Source organism: Glycine soja, chromosome 3 (genome assembly GCF_004193775.1).
Source record: "Glycine soja cultivar W05 chromosome 3, ASM419377v2, whole genome shotgun sequence".
In the NCBI taxonomy this organism is placed as follows: domain Eukaryota; kingdom Viridiplantae; phylum Streptophyta; class Magnoliopsida; order Fabales; family Fabaceae; genus Glycine; species Glycine soja.
The window spans coordinates 39,787,081-39,804,577 of NC_041004.1; the positions used below are offsets into that span (position 1 = coordinate 39,787,081).

The 17,497-nt window shown below is 33.5% G+C and overlaps 2 protein-coding genes across 8 annotated transcripts; one reads left to right on the plus strand and one right to left on the minus strand.

Annotated features, from left to right (window-relative positions):
- The first annotated feature begins 1,451 nt into the window (after nucleotides 1-1,451).
- Nucleotides 1,452-6,636, plus strand: LOC114406935 (probable methyltransferase PMT3). 6 transcript variants are annotated; one of them, XM_028369814.1, is made up of 9 exons: nucleotides 1,522-1,538; nucleotides 1,835-1,882; nucleotides 2,020-2,267; nucleotides 2,375-2,539; nucleotides 2,659-2,841; nucleotides 3,178-3,772; nucleotides 4,178-4,290; nucleotides 4,743-4,963; nucleotides 6,083-6,636. In XM_028369814.1, the coding sequence occupies exons 2-9, from the start codon at nucleotides 1,879-1,881 to the stop codon at nucleotides 6,393-6,395; spliced, it is 1,842 nt and encodes a 613-aa protein (XP_028225615.1). In that variant the 5' UTR covers nucleotides 1,522-1,538; nucleotides 1,835-1,878; the 3' UTR covers nucleotides 6,396-6,636. The 6 variants fall into 6 exon arrangements, with proteins under 6 accessions (XP_028225611.1, XP_028225615.1, XP_028225612.1 ...); XM_028369813.1 differs by lacking the exon at nucleotides 1,522-1,538 and adding an exon at nucleotides 1,678-1,762; XM_028369815.1 differs by lacking the exon at nucleotides 1,522-1,538 and adding an exon at nucleotides 1,747-1,762 and having other exon boundaries at nucleotides 1,835-1,930.
- A 1,302-nt stretch (nucleotides 6,637-7,938) lies between these two features.
- Nucleotides 7,939-15,948, minus strand: LOC114406936 (dolichyl-diphosphooligosaccharide--protein glycosyltransferase subunit 2-like). 2 transcript variants are annotated; one of them, XR_003665557.1, is made up of 21 exons: nucleotides 15,795-15,940; nucleotides 15,547-15,682; nucleotides 14,891-15,080; nucleotides 14,671-14,760; nucleotides 14,248-14,310; nucleotides 13,971-14,040; nucleotides 13,774-13,838; nucleotides 13,253-13,307; nucleotides 12,956-13,083; nucleotides 12,759-12,874; nucleotides 12,562-12,631; nucleotides 11,904-12,005; nucleotides 11,660-11,749; nucleotides 11,416-11,564; nucleotides 11,117-11,228; nucleotides 10,955-11,038; nucleotides 10,726-10,806; nucleotides 10,416-10,640; nucleotides 9,085-9,207; nucleotides 8,421-8,784; nucleotides 7,939-8,283 (listed from the first exon to the last, which is right to left on the minus strand). XR_003665557.1 is itself a non-coding variant. In XM_028369816.1 (20 exons), the coding sequence occupies exons 2-20, from the start codon at nucleotides 15,678-15,680 to the stop codon at nucleotides 8,668-8,670; spliced, it is 2,064 nt and encodes a 687-aa protein (XP_028225617.1). In that variant the 5' UTR covers nucleotides 15,681-15,682; nucleotides 15,795-15,948; the 3' UTR covers nucleotides 7,939-8,667. The 2 variants fall into 2 exon arrangements, 1 of the variants encoding a protein (XP_028225617.1); XM_028369816.1 differs by having other exon boundaries at nucleotides 7,939-8,784; nucleotides 15,795-15,948.
- Between the last annotated feature and the right edge of the window lie 1,549 nt (nucleotides 15,949-17,497).

The window sequence follows — 17,497 nt, forward strand, 5'->3', positions numbered from 1 at the left end:
TCACATTTTCTTATTTGTCAAGTTAAGGTTGTTTTTATTACAAGACAAACTTGTAAAGAAGGCCTACTCATTCTGGTAAACATATATGGTTAGAAACGGTTTACCAATATAATTGCCAAGAGTCGCAGTAATATCCCACTTTTGAAGTATTGCTGAAGTTGCCATGCCTAGGAATCACACAAGTTTATTTTACATTTTGCTGATAAAAAAAAAACAAGTTTATTTTATGGCCAGAAATATGCACTGCATCATTATACTAGCAGTGACTGCAAAAGATATGTCTGAACTATACCCCACTGTTTGTTAAAGAAGACGTTTTTAACAAAAATCAGCCTAGTACTTCTTTTTCTCTAGTTTGTGCATTTTAAATGATGAATTTATTATTAAGTAAGGATTATTTTTATTCAAATTATTCTATTAAATGGTGACTAAATAAAAAATCATTGTTAGATAAAAACAATGACAAGTCACAATTAACAAAAATAACCTAGATAAAAAAAATTAAGAAAAAGACTTTCAAAGGAATAAAAATGGTCACATGGCCAAATGGGCCCATGAAAGTTGGGGAATTCTCCACTGACACTAGTCACACTTCACACTACTATCTCCCATTCTCTGAATTAAATGAAAATACTCTGTCTATGCTAGTCATACCTACCCTATTGATGTTGCAAACCAATGAGCTTTGGTACTAGTTTGGCGTAAATATAAAATTTGAGGTGTAAAATATGCGAGATTCTTTTTTTCTGAAAAGGAAAGAAGCCGAAAACCATATATGTGTCATTATATTGCATAAATATCAACTTAGCCTTGATATAATGGAAGGAATTAGCCTCTTGCAACAGCAATCAAAATTCTAAAGAGAATAGTCTCACACACAAATAGGGTTACATGCATCAGTATTTATAGAATAAAATGCAATTTAATATTACCCTTTTACTATATCTGCATCATCTCATTTTAATTATTAGCACCTATATACACACATAATATATATTAAGGAGTCGAGTTTAATTGTTTCAACAGAATATGTGGGTGTTATAAATTTATTGATATCTTGTTTAATTTCTAAGAATAAAAAAAAATATTAGCTTAGAATATTTGTCTGTCGGTAAAACACAAGTAATGCATAACAATAACAATTAAAATATTCACATCAGAGAGATATCTTGAACAAAATTACCTACATTTTCAAATCCAATCATATCTTAAATAAATTATTTCAAAAAAGAAGATATACATTGAAAATAAAAAATATATTATATATAAATATGTATGCATATTATTATGTACCGTAATGTAAAACTATGCACGTGAAAATAGATAAAAACTATGGTTCCATCCTTAAGAAGTGTGAGTCACTTTCCGTTGGCTCCTACCATTTCTTCCCTTCCCTTTTGGGAATCCCTACACTGACGTCAATAGCTAGCTGGCAAGTGGCACCTGTCGGTGATTCTCTTTCATTTATCCCTTTATGTTTTTCCCACTTCGTCCACACACACTCATCCACTTGCTCCTACTTACTCCTATGTTTTTCAGTGAGTGAAGCCACCACTTGCATAAGCTTCTCTCACTTTTTTTAATATTATACATTACATTACATAGATTTGATTTTGTTGCTGTAGCTTTCATTTTTTTTTTACCATCATTCTGTCAAAACCAGTTTTTCCTTCTTTGTTTTTCAATTATTAATTAATGTGTATTTGATACAACAGTGTTGTTTCTATTATGAGGGATGTGCTGCAGGTCCCACAAAGAGCTAGTAATGTTTCAGACATGCTTATTCTTTGTTTTTAATTTTCATTGAATTTATTTTTTTCAACTTTCTTTGCAGTTCTTGTTTCGTGGTTCTGACTTACATAGGCTCCTCACTGGGGCATGAGTGAGTGAACTTTGGATAAGTTTTTTGTGTGAAGAATTTGTATAATAAGTATTTGAGCTTTGCCATGTCAGCTTTTGATTTTTGATGTTGTGGTGTGGCAGTTGAAGTCATACTGAAAAAAGGTAACTCTTTTGCAGTGGCAGGCATGGCAAGAGGAAGAGCAGATGTGAAATCTAGAAAAAATTTGGTCACTACAACTGTGTTGGTTTTGGTGACTGTTGGTGGTTTTTTCTACTTCTATTCTCAGAATAGTGATTCATCATCTTCTGTTGAGTATGGTGCTAAATCTTTGAGCCACACTGGTTTGGGAGGGGACAAAGATGATGGTGTATCTTCCTCCACACTTGTTGGAGGAGAAGTCATTGCTGTACCAAAGAGCATTCCAGTGAGTTAAATTAAGATTTTGAACTGAACAAGTTTTATGTTAGTTTCTAGTTTCTACTACTATGACACCCTTCAACTTGTTTAAACTCTTCTTTTAACTTTTTTAAGGTCTGTGATGATCGATTATCCGAGCTGATTCCTTGTCTGGACAGAAACCTCATATACCAAACAAGATTGAAGCTTGATTTATCTTTGATGGAGCACTATGAGAGACACTGCCCAACACCTGATAGGAGATTCAACTGTTTAATTCCTCCTCCTCCAGGGTACAAGGTGAAATTTCACTCTCCAGGGATTGCTTAGTATTAGATGGAACTAAGATAGTTCATAGTGTATGGAAAATTTTCTTTTGCTTAAGTATTTAGTTTGTTGTGTTGTTCTTGATAATATAGGTTCCAGTCAAGTGGCCCAAAAGCAGAGACCAGGTGTGGAAGGCAAATATACCTCATACCCATCTTGCAACTGAAAAATCTGACCAGAACTGGATGGTTGTGAAAGGCGAAACAATAGTGTTTCCTGGTGGAGGAACCCACTTCCATAATGGTGCTGATAAATACATTGCTTCAATTGCTAATGTAAGATTCAATTGCTAATGTAATGCTTCAATTGTTCTAGATCTCTTAATTTTCTGTCAAAATTAGTCTTAGTCCCTATATTTTAAAAATAATGATTGAATTTCGTCTTTCTTTATGGAACTTGGGATACTAAGGTGAAGGACGAAATTCACCAATTATAAAAAAAAATAGAGTGATCAAAATCATCATTTATCAAAATAATTTTTCCTGAAAATTAAGGAACTTAAAAGGCTACAACACATTTTACCCATAAAATCATCACCAAAACTTAAGTTTCTCACCTAATTGAGAGTATTTTAATTTTAACACTATATTCCTTCACAATTGCTCTTTCAGATGCTTAATTTTCCAAACAACAATATAAACAATGGGGGAAGAGTCAGGTCTGTTCTTGATGTTGGCTGTGGGGTTGCTAGCTTTGGAGGATACCTCCTTTCCTCCAATGTGATAGCAATGTCATTGGCACCAAATGATGTTCATCAAAATCAAATCCAGTTTGCCTTAGAGAGGGGAATTCCAGCATATCTTGGTGTCTTGGGGACCCAAAGACTCCCTTATCCGAGTAGATCATTTGAACTTGCTCATTGTTCGCGCTGTAGAATTGATTGGCTCCAGAGAGATGGTTTACTTCTCCTTGAGCTGGATAGGTTACTGAGGCCAGGAGGTTATTTCGCGTACTCGTCTCCCGAAGCCTATGCACAGGATGAAGAGGATAGGAGGATATGGAGAGAAATGAGTGCTCTTGTGGAGAGGATGTGTTGGAAAATAGCTGCTAAGAAGGATCAGACTGTTATTTGGGTCAAGCCTCTCACTAATAGCTGCTACTTAAAGAGATTGCCTGGTACTAAGCCTCCACTCTGCAGATCTGATGATGATCCTGATGCTGTTTTGGGAGTTAAAATGAAAGCTTGCATTTCACGTTATTCAGATCGTGAGTGATATTTTCTCTATTTCATTTTTTTAATTGCTAGATCATGACATATAGTGCTGAAGAAAATGTTCTTAGATCATCAAGAGTAATAATATTCTTCCCAATGGGAATTGTCCACCCAGACATAGTTAATGATATGTATGAATATGTTTAACTTTGGCTCACAAGTGGTAGTTAAGAGTAAATGAACGTGATTGTATATAAGAACTCCGTCATGATTATGCAGTTTAGAATAGTTTACCTTATGAAATTGCTTTTGTTATGACCATTGTAGATAGGTCCATGTTCTATCTGATATGATATATATGACGATACTACTGCATTTTTTGCATGTTGCACTAGCAATTGCTGTATTAGTTAACAACTCTTGTATGTAATAATCATATATTCTGCTGTTCTGTGCAGAAATGCACAAAGCAAAAGGAAGTGGTTTGGCTCCTTGGCCTGCTCGATTGACTACTCCACCTCCTCGTCTGGCAGAAATTCACTATTCTACTGAAATGTTTGAGAAGGACATGGTAATTAAATTCTATCTTGTTCACCATTCCTAATACCTTCTTCATTCATCAGAAGAAAGTAGCAACATAAGCCTGCTACTACTAACTGTAACAACAGAAGAATAATATGAAAGAAAATACAAGGACAAGAGCAATGGTGCTTGAAACCCTGCAGCATTAGTCAACTGATTAGCATAAACAAAGATAACTGAGATCACATGATTACTAGACTATATTTGAGTTATTTCTGCAATGAGTACCTAATTAATTGCCTATTAAAAGACAATCTAAATGTGACACCATATGAACAATTCTTTATATCCATTGAATTTGTGGAAAATTTTATGATTTTATTTTCCAATTCTAAGATGATCTTGGACACAAAATGAATGAGCTTTAAATGAAGCAAATATTTTTAGAACTAAACCAAGGCTGTGTAGTTTTTGGTGTATGAGAGATCTAACTTTGTGCAGGGAGTTTGGAAACAACGAGTTCATAATTACTGGAGCAAGCTAGCCAGTAAGATTAAGCCTGACACAATTCGCAACGTGATGGATATGAAGGCGAATTTGGGTTCATTTGCAGCAGCTTTGAAGGACAAAGATGTTTGGGTTATGAATGTGGTGCCAGAAAATGAACAAAAAAATCTCAAGATAATATACGACAGAGGACTGATAGGAACAGTTCACAACTGGTATGGCTCGTAGCTTCATTGAAACAATTATCTCCCCAAAAGGTTATATTATGGCAAATCCTATTAAATTAGTTGTTTCATTTTTCTAATTCTTAGTACCCTTCTTTGGAAAAATGAACACAATATTCAAGATACCAAATCAAACACCAGGAAGTATTTAGATATGCGTATAACTTTTTCTGTCTAACAAAAAAGGTCCATTATCTAGTTATGATCTTCTCAGTGCATTTTCATTGGATCGGTAATAGTCCTCTAGGAATCAAATTACTGAAATTAGAAATTTGGTTCAGAAGTATTGCTAATTAGAGTTTAATAGGCATGTATTTTCTGTCAAAAAAACTTTCACAGTGCAGAAATGATCGTTGGTGTTAGTTTTAAGATAATTATTATAAAATTCAACAAAGTATCATGTACTACTCTGATTTGATGACAATGTAACATTTACACTGTTAGTTTATATATTATTTATTCTTGTTTAAAAGTTTAAAACAATTTCAAAAATTTGTTCAAGTTTGAACTAGTTTTGAATTATAATCAATTTGTCTAAGCGATGGCTTTAAATGAGTTTAGTACCATCAAAATCATGTTTGTGCTGGATCATTTTTAAGGGACAAAAGGGGGAACTTCTGGTTTGAAGGAAAACTGATTGGGTGAAAACCAAAAAGTATTTCAGTGATTTAAAATTTGACTCAATATGATCTAATAAAAATTAGTTTGTGCAAATATGAATGATTAGTAATCTGGTACCAGGGTACATTAGTTTTTTTCAGGTTAATATTTTTATTCCCTCAAATTAGGGGTCTGTATTTTTAGTCTTTTAAATAAAAATTTATATTTTTTAGTTGTTTTTAGGCCTTTCTTCAAAATTTGAGAAATTTGAGGGATTAAAAGTTATAAATTTTTATTTGAGGTGAGAGACTAAAAAGAATATTTTTCGAATTTGAAAGATTAAAAATATAATTTTTTGTTTGCTAGTCTAAAAAGCAGAATCCCTACCTTGAGTAAAAACATAATTAAGTTTTTTTTTTATGAATGATTAGTTAACACGTGAAATCTTCGATGTAGAACAACCTTTTTATGACTTATAAATTAATGATGTTGTGCATTAAATGCTGACAGGTGTGAAGCATTTTCAACCTACCCTCGAACGTACGATCTACTCCATGCATGGACTGTGTTTTCTGATATTATTAAGAAAGAATGCAGTCCAGAGGATTTATTAATTGAGATTGACAGAATCCTAAGGCCAAAGGGTTTCATCATCATCCATGATAAGCGTTCCATGGTGGAGTACATAAAGAAATACCTGTCAGCATTACACTGGAATGCTGTGACCATATATGATGTAGATCAAGGTAAAGATGATGAAGTAGTGCTTATAATTCAAAAGAAGATGTGGCTCACAAGTGAAAGCATTAAGGTCTCAGAATAGTGCCATAATATTCACTTATATAAGTTACTAATGCCTAGGTGTATAAGTGTATTCTGTAGCTCTATTTCTATGGCCTAAGCTTTCAGTGTAGCTCTCTTCACTATAGACGTAAGTCACAGTGAAAGCTCACCCAAATCATCTTATCTTTTTTGGATTTGTTAAATTTTGTACGCTTCAACAATTATTATATCCACTCCGAAGAAATATTCTGATTTTAAATTAATTTCTACATGTTACCTAATATTTTGGTTTTTATTTTTACATTTTTTCTTGTTTTTTGGAATCATGTTTCTCATTGGCGAGTTGACTTGGATGAAAAAGGGGTATTATTTTGGTAATGGCAGGAGCAGGACTCTGAAAAATATGCATTGTGTGGAATTATGGCCTGCCATACCTTAGGACTTAGGTTGTTATCTAAAGTAGAATAAAGGAGCATCAGTAATTTCACTGAAAATGATGCTTTGCTTAAACAAGAGAGCCCAACCCTCAAGATGACTGACATTGTACTCAAATTGGAAACTATTGTGGTCAGTGAGGATTTGTTGGTTTGTGAGACTCTGTTCCTTAACTGGTGCAACATGCTCGGTTTATAGATCATGTAGTACCCTTCATAAGTCTAAGCAAACCGAATGACTCGAAGAAAAACACATATGGCCAAGACCCAAGAATGATAACTATTATAAACATTATTACTAGAACAGCCATAGGGCCTTTCTAGCCACTAAAAGACCCATCTGTCAAAAAGGAAAGTAAAACAGTGAAGAAAATCAGTCAACAAAATCCAGATTTTTTTGTAATTAGAATAAAGCAATTATAGGATTGTGATATTGTTATTATTATATTCATAAAATAGCTTAATTTGTTCTAAGAATAATGCTGTAGTTAATTACATTAGTTAAGTCATTCCTAATCACTTTTCTATTTTATTTTTTTTTGGTTGCAATGGTCAGTCGCCAGAACAATGTAGTACTCGTCTTAAATTTTTCTTATGGATTTAGAAATTTACAATTTAGATCAACATTCCCTTTCAGCCGGAGAAAAACATAAACTTATCATATCAAAATTTGCATTCGATTTAGTAACAGTTTTAGTTTACAATATTTAATTATCTAATCTAATTTGATGAAGTGACATTCTCATGATGTGCAAACGTAAAACATAAACTTATCATATCAAAATTTGCATTCGATTTAGTAACAGTTTTAGTTTACAAGATTTAATTATCTAATCTAATTTGATAAAGTGGCATTCTCATGATGTGCAAACGGCCTTGAACAGCTTAACTCCGGCTATGGTTTTGGAATTTTGGAAGGAGATTTCTCAGTGCATGTTTTGATGGAGTTTATTTTGAAAAAAGGGGTGAACTTATTAAGAAAAATTAAAAAACCTAAAAAGAATCCCAATCAAACATTTAAAATTAAAACTACATGTTTTTTCCAATAAAAATTAAAAATGATGACTAGATAACTGAATCCTTACCCGTGTCTAATAGCACTATTGTTTGGTCAATCACATCTTTATCTATGAAACTTGGCCAACCACATTTAAATACATAAACTAATTAAAATCACAAATTTAGTCTACCAAAAATAGTTGTGCCAATCATGATTCTTTACAACTAGTTAGGTAGTATCTAATTCTTAAAGTCAAACATTCTTTATCATAACATCTATTTTGGGTCTAAGGGGCGAGGGAAGGGGATTTGGGAGGGCAGGATTCGAATTTATCATAGCTGCATGTTCGTGCTGGCAACAATTTGAGCACACAGGAAGGACTATCATAGCAAACTTAGAAGAACATCTTGAAACAAATCACTTCATCGCATTTACACGATCCATCCACGTGTTCCCAAAGGAGCCTAAGCCAAATCTATATCCACCGGCCAAAACTGTCCACCCTTAAAATTCGCTGAAATTAGTAGATAGTAAACAAGAATCCCCAAAACTACAACACTTTACACAAACATTTATCTATAAAAAGCAATACGTTAGTTGAAGCTGAAGTAAGTAGGTAGGGAGAGATTACATGATATGGACCATGATAGCATATGGTGTTTGGGGGCCAAAAAAAATGTCAAGCATAGTGGTGTATGTCAATGACTTTCATCAAGATAAGGCGAGATCATGATAAAACTTTTCTCTTGATATAATTGAGCTCTAAATTCGTTACGAACTAGTACAACAAAGTCCTACAAAATTGGATTAGTATCATTTTTTCAAGGAAAAACACATTATCATGTCATGTCTTTATAAATAGATAATCTTCCTTTTACTCATGCAGACTTCAACTTAGATGATGTTGAAGCGAGATGGGAAAGAATTCTGTGTCCCACAAACAACAGAAAAGCTCCCAAAAATCCTACAGTTTTGAGTGTAGTGAACAAGTCCAGCTGCATATGAACAAAAAAAAAAATCAGCGGACAAGTATTTCATATAGAAAAAAGGTGGAATAAAGTGTGGTAAATATTGCCCTGCCAAGAGAGAGAGAAAATTGTTCCACCAGAAACTTAATTAGACCACTTTTACCAGCTCTGCTAATCAAGCATTTTATTTAATCCTAATTATCAAAATTTACAGGAGACAGTGATTCTCATTGATAATGAATCACGTTTACTTTATATGGAAAAATAAATATCACCACAGAAGAAATTCATGGAAACATGTTCAATAGAATAAAAAAGCAGGCATACCTTCAACCAGAAAAGTACATAAAGCAATAGAACTGCAGCAATGCCAAGATGGAATAAGAAGGCATATGTAGCAGGTACAGCTGAAGAAGGAAAATTCTTCAAGTTCACTCCCAGGCGTAACAGCTGTAAATGATATCAAAGAGAATGACAAATATTAACTGACAAAGGAAGATAGACCAAATCATAAGAAAAAACACAGAAGGAAAACCAGTACAAGTAACTTTATAGATGCAACTTGCAACAACATTGAAGGAAGGTGCTAAGACAATCATATATGTTTCTTTGATAAAGTGAAGAAAACATATGTTTTTACACATAAATTCAAAGCCTTTAGACTGGAAATATACAACTTGAAAGTTTAGCAATAGCAACCAAAAGGCATCAGACTACTAGACTCATATAGAGGCCCAATAGCCATAGAAATCTTGCAAGTTTAAAGCAGTCTTTCAAACATTAAATCTTGAATCTTTAGAAATACTATCTTTCATAAGACAAGATACTGCTCCACATTTAAAATATGTTTTTTGGTGTCTTAGCAAATAAGACCCCTTGCTCTCATTTTAAACCATATCTATTTCCAAATATATGTTAACAAGGGAGCGAGTGACTTGGTTTGAAAGGTGGTGAGAGAAACAGAAAGTTTAATTTGTGACTATGTTATCAAATTCAGATTCACCAATGAGTTTCAATTTCCCAAATTATAACGAGAAAAATAGGCATATCCCTGCTATAGATAAAGAAAACAGTGTGGTTTCAGATTTCAGTTTTTATCCCAAAAGTTCCCAAAAAATCATCACTGTTGTTAGAAATATAATATAAAAGCCATTCACGTCTAACAGCTAAAATTTTAGGGATTGCTGGTTTATGATGTGCTATCAAAGCCTCTGTGACCAAGCGGGTCTGAGTTCGATCCATGTCACCCCCATTCTTCTAATTAAAAAACAAGTTTAATTTCAGCACAACCTTGGTGGGCCAGTGCATTGTCCACACTTCAAGCACAATGGGTTGTTGCATGAGGGGCCATGTAAGAAATATAATATAAAAATCATTTATGTATATTTTGCTAACAGCTTATAATTTTGGATGGTTTGTTTACAAAATCATATAATTCAATATTTCTTTGATAAAATTCATTCAAATATTAGTCATCTAATAAAAATCAGTCATAAAAGTAAATTTAAAGTAAAAATATATTATCATTTCTAGATAACTTCACTGCAGATTCTCTTTCCACTTATCTTATTTTTCACATTATCTACACTGCCTTTTTTCTTGAAGGTATCAACAATCGTGTGCTACTTTCCGGGGAGAATTATTCACACAAGACTTACCCCAACTAAAAAGCCAATAAATGGCAGAAGGATCAAACCCAAGAAAGTAAGAGAGAGTTCCTGGGGTGGTCGCTTTTCTGGAGCCCTGAATAAGTGGGCTATCTCGGCTTTGGGCCCATATCTTGAGTAAGGATCGACAGGGAGTGGAGGAAGACGGGCTGCCTTCTCAGGTGCTTCGGGAAGATCTAAATCAACTTCACCAAGCAGCCGTAAGAAAGAGTTCTCCTGAAACCATCAATATTTTTTGCTTAGATTGCCTATTGTATTATGGGGTAAAGGGAAAATTGACTAAACAAAATGCGCAAGATACCATGACAGTATCCCCAACAGTCAGCTCAATGTCATATCTGCCAGAGAGGTAATAAAATTTCTCCACCAAACCAAGAAAATCCTGAGACCCAAAATTACAAAATATGAGCAAAGCAAGAACAGCACTAAGACAAATTATTGAACACTTGGCAAATTATAACAAACTTAATGAGCACACAAGAAGAGCATCTAAACCTAGACAAAGAACTATGTAATAAAAGATACTTAACAAGAATAATCTCAAACTTCCTGCCAGTATTTCCAACCACAAAGATGTGTTCATGCTTTGTCTCATGCTTCAACTTGAAAAATGCCTGCAGAAGAATAATTCCTCAATAAACAGAGCATTGAAATGGCTTTCATTTAGAAGGTCTAAGGCAACTACTACAGACCTGATGAGGCTTAAAAGCATGACCGTGAGGTGTTGTCAACTGGAAAGAAAAGCGCAACTTTTGCAAGTGGTTAGCTGAGAGTGAAACATCATCATTTCCAGCCAAATCTAGCCTGGATAGCAATATGATAATTGAAAATGAAGAAATAAAAACATGAAAAAGAGTTACTAACAGTTAAATACATTACTCAAAGTTTAAATTTTATACATTAACCAAAATAAATCAAAATCACTGCAATTAAGCAGACTGATTCTAAACATAACTTCAGAAAACTTTTTAAACCAAAAATAAATACATACGTTTTCTGGGTTTCAACACTTCCAAGATCACTGTCAAGAACAGCAATTTCAGCATTGCTGACTTTAATAATGCCAGTGACATATATTGGTACATGAATTTGGCCTCCAGTAGCATAAACTTTTTCACCAGCAGAATCGTGAAGTGCAATCTACAAAACGGGCTTAAAATAGTTGACGGGCTGATACAAATACACCTTGATGCAACTTAATGGAAAAATATTCACTAAACTTAACAAGCAGGTACCTCAAAAACAAACACATAAGTTCCCACATCTACATTGTCTGGGAAAGCTTCCAAGAAATGAATTCCATTATTTTGATCATATTGGAGCTCCTGTATCATGAAACATGAGCAGTGTTTCAAACAACAGAAAGTAGAACACACCAGAGATAAGAAATAATTCCTCAAACCAAATGATAGCACAATAGAGAGGGGGGGATTATTAGGCCCCACTCCTCAAATTAAATTGTTGAGAATCCTCACTCACCTTGCTCTCAATAGCTGAATCTTTAGCGTTAGAGCGGAAAGCTTGCACAAGCTTAACTGTTAAAGGTGGTGCAGCTGAACCAAGTACAGTGTTCACCCTAACCTGATTCATTTTGAAATAGAAATTTGTCATGTTTTCCCAAGTGTAATTGAGAACCAGAAAACTGCATAATTATAAAAAAAGGTTGATGAATGATTAACCCAACCAACTGATGCATGAGATGTTAATGTAGTACTTCATGTAAATGAATCAACAAGCAATAAGTGGGGAAAAAGTGCAAATGGGAGGGCTTGTTAAGCTCCATAACAGAATAAAAGGCAATGGCACAAAGGAGAGCATAACATGGAAGAATTCAAAAGAAATTACAGGAAGTGAAAGAACTAAGAGTCATATCAGTAATCATTTTAGAAACTACTGGATTTTGACTCACCAACACTGAATTTTGACAGGTGCTGAAAATGTATACTTAAAGGATGGATCAGGCCAAAATTGAATAAAAGCCAAAGGGCTAAAGAATTTTCTCTACTCTTCTTTGTTAAAAAAGAATGTACAAATTTTGTAAGGTGTTCAGAAAGCCAGTGTACACCATCATCAATCTTTAATTCCTAATTCCTAAGATCTATTAGTTACAATACCCACAAAATAAAGACTTTAATACCTTGAGCTGATCTTTTTTGGATAATGAATAAACCGTTGCAGGAAGTGACAGTACCAATGGGATCGAAACCCTACACCACAAGAAGAAATCCAAGGTACATATTGTTACTGAATATGATGAAGAGATCAATGTATCAGTAAAGAAGAAGAAAAGAGTTGTGTTTTTCAATAATGGATTGTTCTTAGAAATGCACTTGCTTGTTGTTCTCTAGAAGAGCTAATGATTCAACTTGATTGAAGAAGTCCTTGGCATCTCCTGGGATTCCAATTCCCAGGAAAAAATTTGCTAAACCCAATATTTTATCCCCTGGAAGCTGGAAATGCAAAGGCAAAACATCAACAGAAAATTCTAACAGAATAAAAAAATATAATATAGTCCCTGACACTCCACATACATTTATTTTTCCAGAAGTTACAGCAGCAAATGCTGTAACCCCTCGAACAACAGAAGAAGTTGTGGAAAGAGAACCCTGATGCTCACGTCCACCAACAAATTTCTCATCAAAATAGAATGTTCCATCATCTGAAAAAGAGATAATATGTTCATCTTAGGCCAAAAAGATGAGGAATGTGGTATAATGAACAGCAGAATCATTTAATGTAGTAACAAACAATTAAGGTCCATTTGGATAAATTAAAATTATTATTTGGAATTTTAATTTCAACAAAGTTAAAAGCAAAGGTACACATACCATATTTCTCAATGCTGTCGAAAAGCTTCAATATATCATTTTTCACTGTATTCACCTGACAAAAAGGAACTGATATAAGATATCGATAGAAGTGCCAAGATTCCTAGGATAAATTATGGCCACAAGATGCATCATAAACAACAAAAGCAAGTAAAGCAAAACCCAAAAAGTTGTCTAAAAAATGCAGCACTAGTAAGTTTAACACTTTAACCTTAGATTCATTATACATGTCAAAAAAAGGCTACATTTTTCTTGAAACTTTTTTTATCACTTTGCCTAACCATTTAATCGCATTTCCATTTAACAGTTCCCAGCTGGTGTTTAACTTTTAGTAATTTAGTTTACAAGGTTCTAATGAAACTTTCTAGACAATTTCATTTGGAATACTATTATAATGCTAATACTTTCATCCACATTAAATTTAGAATTTAGACATAATTTGAAACTTTTCAGCTAAGCAAGCTTTAAAAGTTTAAAATAGTGAAGCAAGTCAAGCAACCAATTCAAGACTCAGACTTTACCCTAGACTGATCAATTTCAGAAGATGCTAATGAGATCACTCCAGCAAGTGCTTCAAGTGCTAATCCTGTGAAATGCATGAAAAGTTTACAGTATAATTATAGATAAACAGCAATATTTCCAAGAATTTCATAATTCTAGTTTCAACTTTCAATGCAGAAAACAAAAAATCTTAACACATTGCCATATAAATCATTACCAGCAGCATAGGTACTAGACTCTGGATTATTAGAACTATAACGCCACCTTCCATCACTTTGGCTCAGAGCCTGCCAATTAATGCAGGACATGAAATCACATTGCACATGACAGTTCAAATTGCAATTGCAGCAACAAAAACTTATGTAAGTTGTGAAACAAAACCAATATAACAGGGGGAATCTCCTGTCGCCATGTTAGACAAGACCAGAATGGTAGTTATCAAGAAACAAAACAAGTCCCCACATTGCTCAATACCAAAGACAATAAAAACAGACCTTGATTGAATGGAAGGATCCATCGGCATCAGTAAGAAGCACATCAACATCAGAAGCCTGGTCCTGTATACATAGAAGGAAGTGATCAAATGCAGGAACAAAACATAATGAAACATAATATGAAATTGCAGTATGCAAGTCAAGAAAAAAAAATAGTCCCCAAAAGACAGACATTTCCACCATTTAAAATAACATAACATGAGAAATTTTGGAATATTAGATTAATATTAGGACCAAAAGAATTTTTACATATCAATTAGATTAGCAGGATGACGAGGAAAGCCCAGATTACTATGATTATAGAGGACAGGAAAGTAATCTTCAACAATGCACCACAGCATCCCCAGACGATTCTAATAAAAACTCACGTAACAACCCACTGGGTTTACCAACTACCAAGTAAAATAGAGTCTTGGGAATTACCTTTATAAGAACCAAACTTCCTATTGAATAGTACATCTCAACCAAAGTACTCGCATCATTGACAGTGGCTTTAAGTCTCAAAGCAATATCCTTTTCAAGATAAACAAATTATAGCATCAGTTTCCAGGCTTGCAATTTAACAGCCCAACATAAATTTCATAAGCCATGACATTCAAGCTGCAACCAAATCATAAAAGTAATAACCATAGCACAAAATTACCTTGAAAACATCCCCATTAACCTTGCATTTTAATATGTCATTAACCTTTAACGCATAGAACAAATCCTTCACAGGCGATGACGACCCAAGGTTTTCCACTACTTTCTTGCAAGTCGTTGTGCTCACATCAGGCTTATTCCCAATCGTAAGAATCTCAAAAACTCTTAGTGCCTCATAGGCCTCTTCTAAACTGATAACAAATAAGATGATAAAAATGAGTTATCTTCTTATATAGAGTCGTCTAAAATTTCAACAAAGTGATACAAACCTAACAAATCAATCCATGACATAAAATAGGAAATTTATACCAGAGCTATAACAATCTTTCAATGTCTTAGGATGTGCTTAGATCTCAATGTTGCATTTGAAAGGACAACAAAAATAACGTTAAAATAGCCAACAAAACGATAATTAAATAGCAGCAGAGAGTCAGAATGCCACAATCATCATAATTTCTATTCACGGAGCTCTACTTAGACAAACTCTTCACTAGTTAAACTGATTCACGAAATTAAATCACGACGAAAACGAAACAACAGTTACATTTACGAGGCTTATAACACAAGGATCCATGCATATGCATATCAGAAATAAGCTAAACATGCATCAAATTAAACTATACAAGAAAAAACAGAGCTAGAGAGGGTTCAATTGACCTTGAAAACGATCCATCGAAGAGCTCTAACGCGGCGGAACGGTGAGCATCGGAGACGGGGCCGGGAATCGTGACGGCTCCGCAGATCGAAACAGCGAAAAGTAGCGCCAGCAATCCTCCTAGGTTTCGGGCCATTCCTGCACCGATCAATGGAAGAATTTCAACAACAAAACGAATCGCATTTACAATTTCGATGCGGATCGGCTTATGTTAGGGTTTGAGATCGAGAAGAAGAGAATTAGATCATACGCGGAAGCAGCAAGAAGCTGAGAAGAAATGCAATTGGCAAGCGAAGACTTCGACTTCCTGTGAGGAGTGGCTTGAGTGCAACTGAACTAGAAGTCGTCGTCGTCTTGGTCGTGGCATTAATTTTAGTTTCCAATAATATCCTTGAATCCACGTTTTAACTATGCCTATCTTCGCAAAATCAGAAAATGTTTTTTTTTTTTACAATAAAGTTTTAGACCAGGGTACTACTTGCATATTATCTCACATGAACAACAGGAATCAACTTTTACTGATAGAAAATGTTTTTTCTTACTGCCAAAAAAAATCAGAAAATATTAAAATTATATTTTTTTTGTTAAAAAGTAACTTTTAACTATAAAATAAAAAGGACCTAAATAGATCCATTGCATGTCAATACAGAAATTAATGTCTAACATGGGTTTTATAATTATTTTAATTAGTAGTATTTCAGTTTGTGTAATGTAAAAAATAACTTTTTTTTTAGTAAAAAGCTTTATTATTTTCATTAATATTTCAATACATTTTAACAAAATAATAACTATTGGTCATTATATAAATTGCTATTTTCTAATTACATTTGACAAACAATTTGACTATTGTGCACATAAGAGAAAAGGGGAAGAGAAGTCGAAGAAGATGAGCAAAAGAATCGGACACTCGATTTATAACTGTTGTAAAATACATTTCATTACCACTACAAAATGTAAAACACTAACCACGTTTCTAACCAAAAAAAAATTAAAAGATAAAAGACAAGCAAATTTACGTTATAAAATAAAGGATTAAAAGTATATTTTAATTACATTTTTATAACATAAAAATATTTTTTATTAATAAAAATTAATATAACAAAAAGTTTGTATTTATTTATTAGTAGTTTTTGTAAGTAGTACAAAAGCAAGAGAAAATTTAATTTTTTAATTAGTATAAATAGTTTTTGTAATATTTATTGTCACTCTCTTTTCTAGTCATTCAAATAAGTTGAGGAATTTTTTTTCTTATTTCTATCCATACAAATAACACGTTTTTGTCCTCTATTTCTATTTTCCTTTTCTTATTTATCTTCTCTTTATTTCACTTCTAATCTAAACAAGAGAAAAGAAAATAATGCCCTAACACAACCGAACACCCAAACAAAACAAAAGAAAATAATGCCCTTACACGACTAAAACCAATACATGCGAAAATCATATTACACGAATTTTACGTCAGGCATATCAGACAGAAAAAGTCAATCTGATATTGCATATAAGCCCAGAAATAAGGTGATATTATGCATTCCCTAATTCTGAAGTGCCTAATCACCACCAAAAAACATGTATATTCTCAGCTGAGTTTTGCAAAGAATGTAGTCATCGAAAATCAGTCCCCTTGTCTTTTTTTCCTCATGATGAAAACATGCCTAGGCCGAACCAGTATCAGACACGGGCTAATTCAGTAAACCAGACACAAGCATTTGCCTATGTGACTCCATGATCAGAAACAAATTTAACTCGGTATCAGAAACGACACATGCATCAGAAGACTATTTATTATTACATAACAATTGGCACATATTATTCCGAACTTCCGTTGTCCCTTCTAGATCAATTTGTTCCAGAGCTAAATTCGATGTTTTAAATATGTTTATTTTTAGAAGTATACTATCCATACATGCTTTTTATAATTCTTTTTTCTCCGTTACATTGTTTATCTTATATATT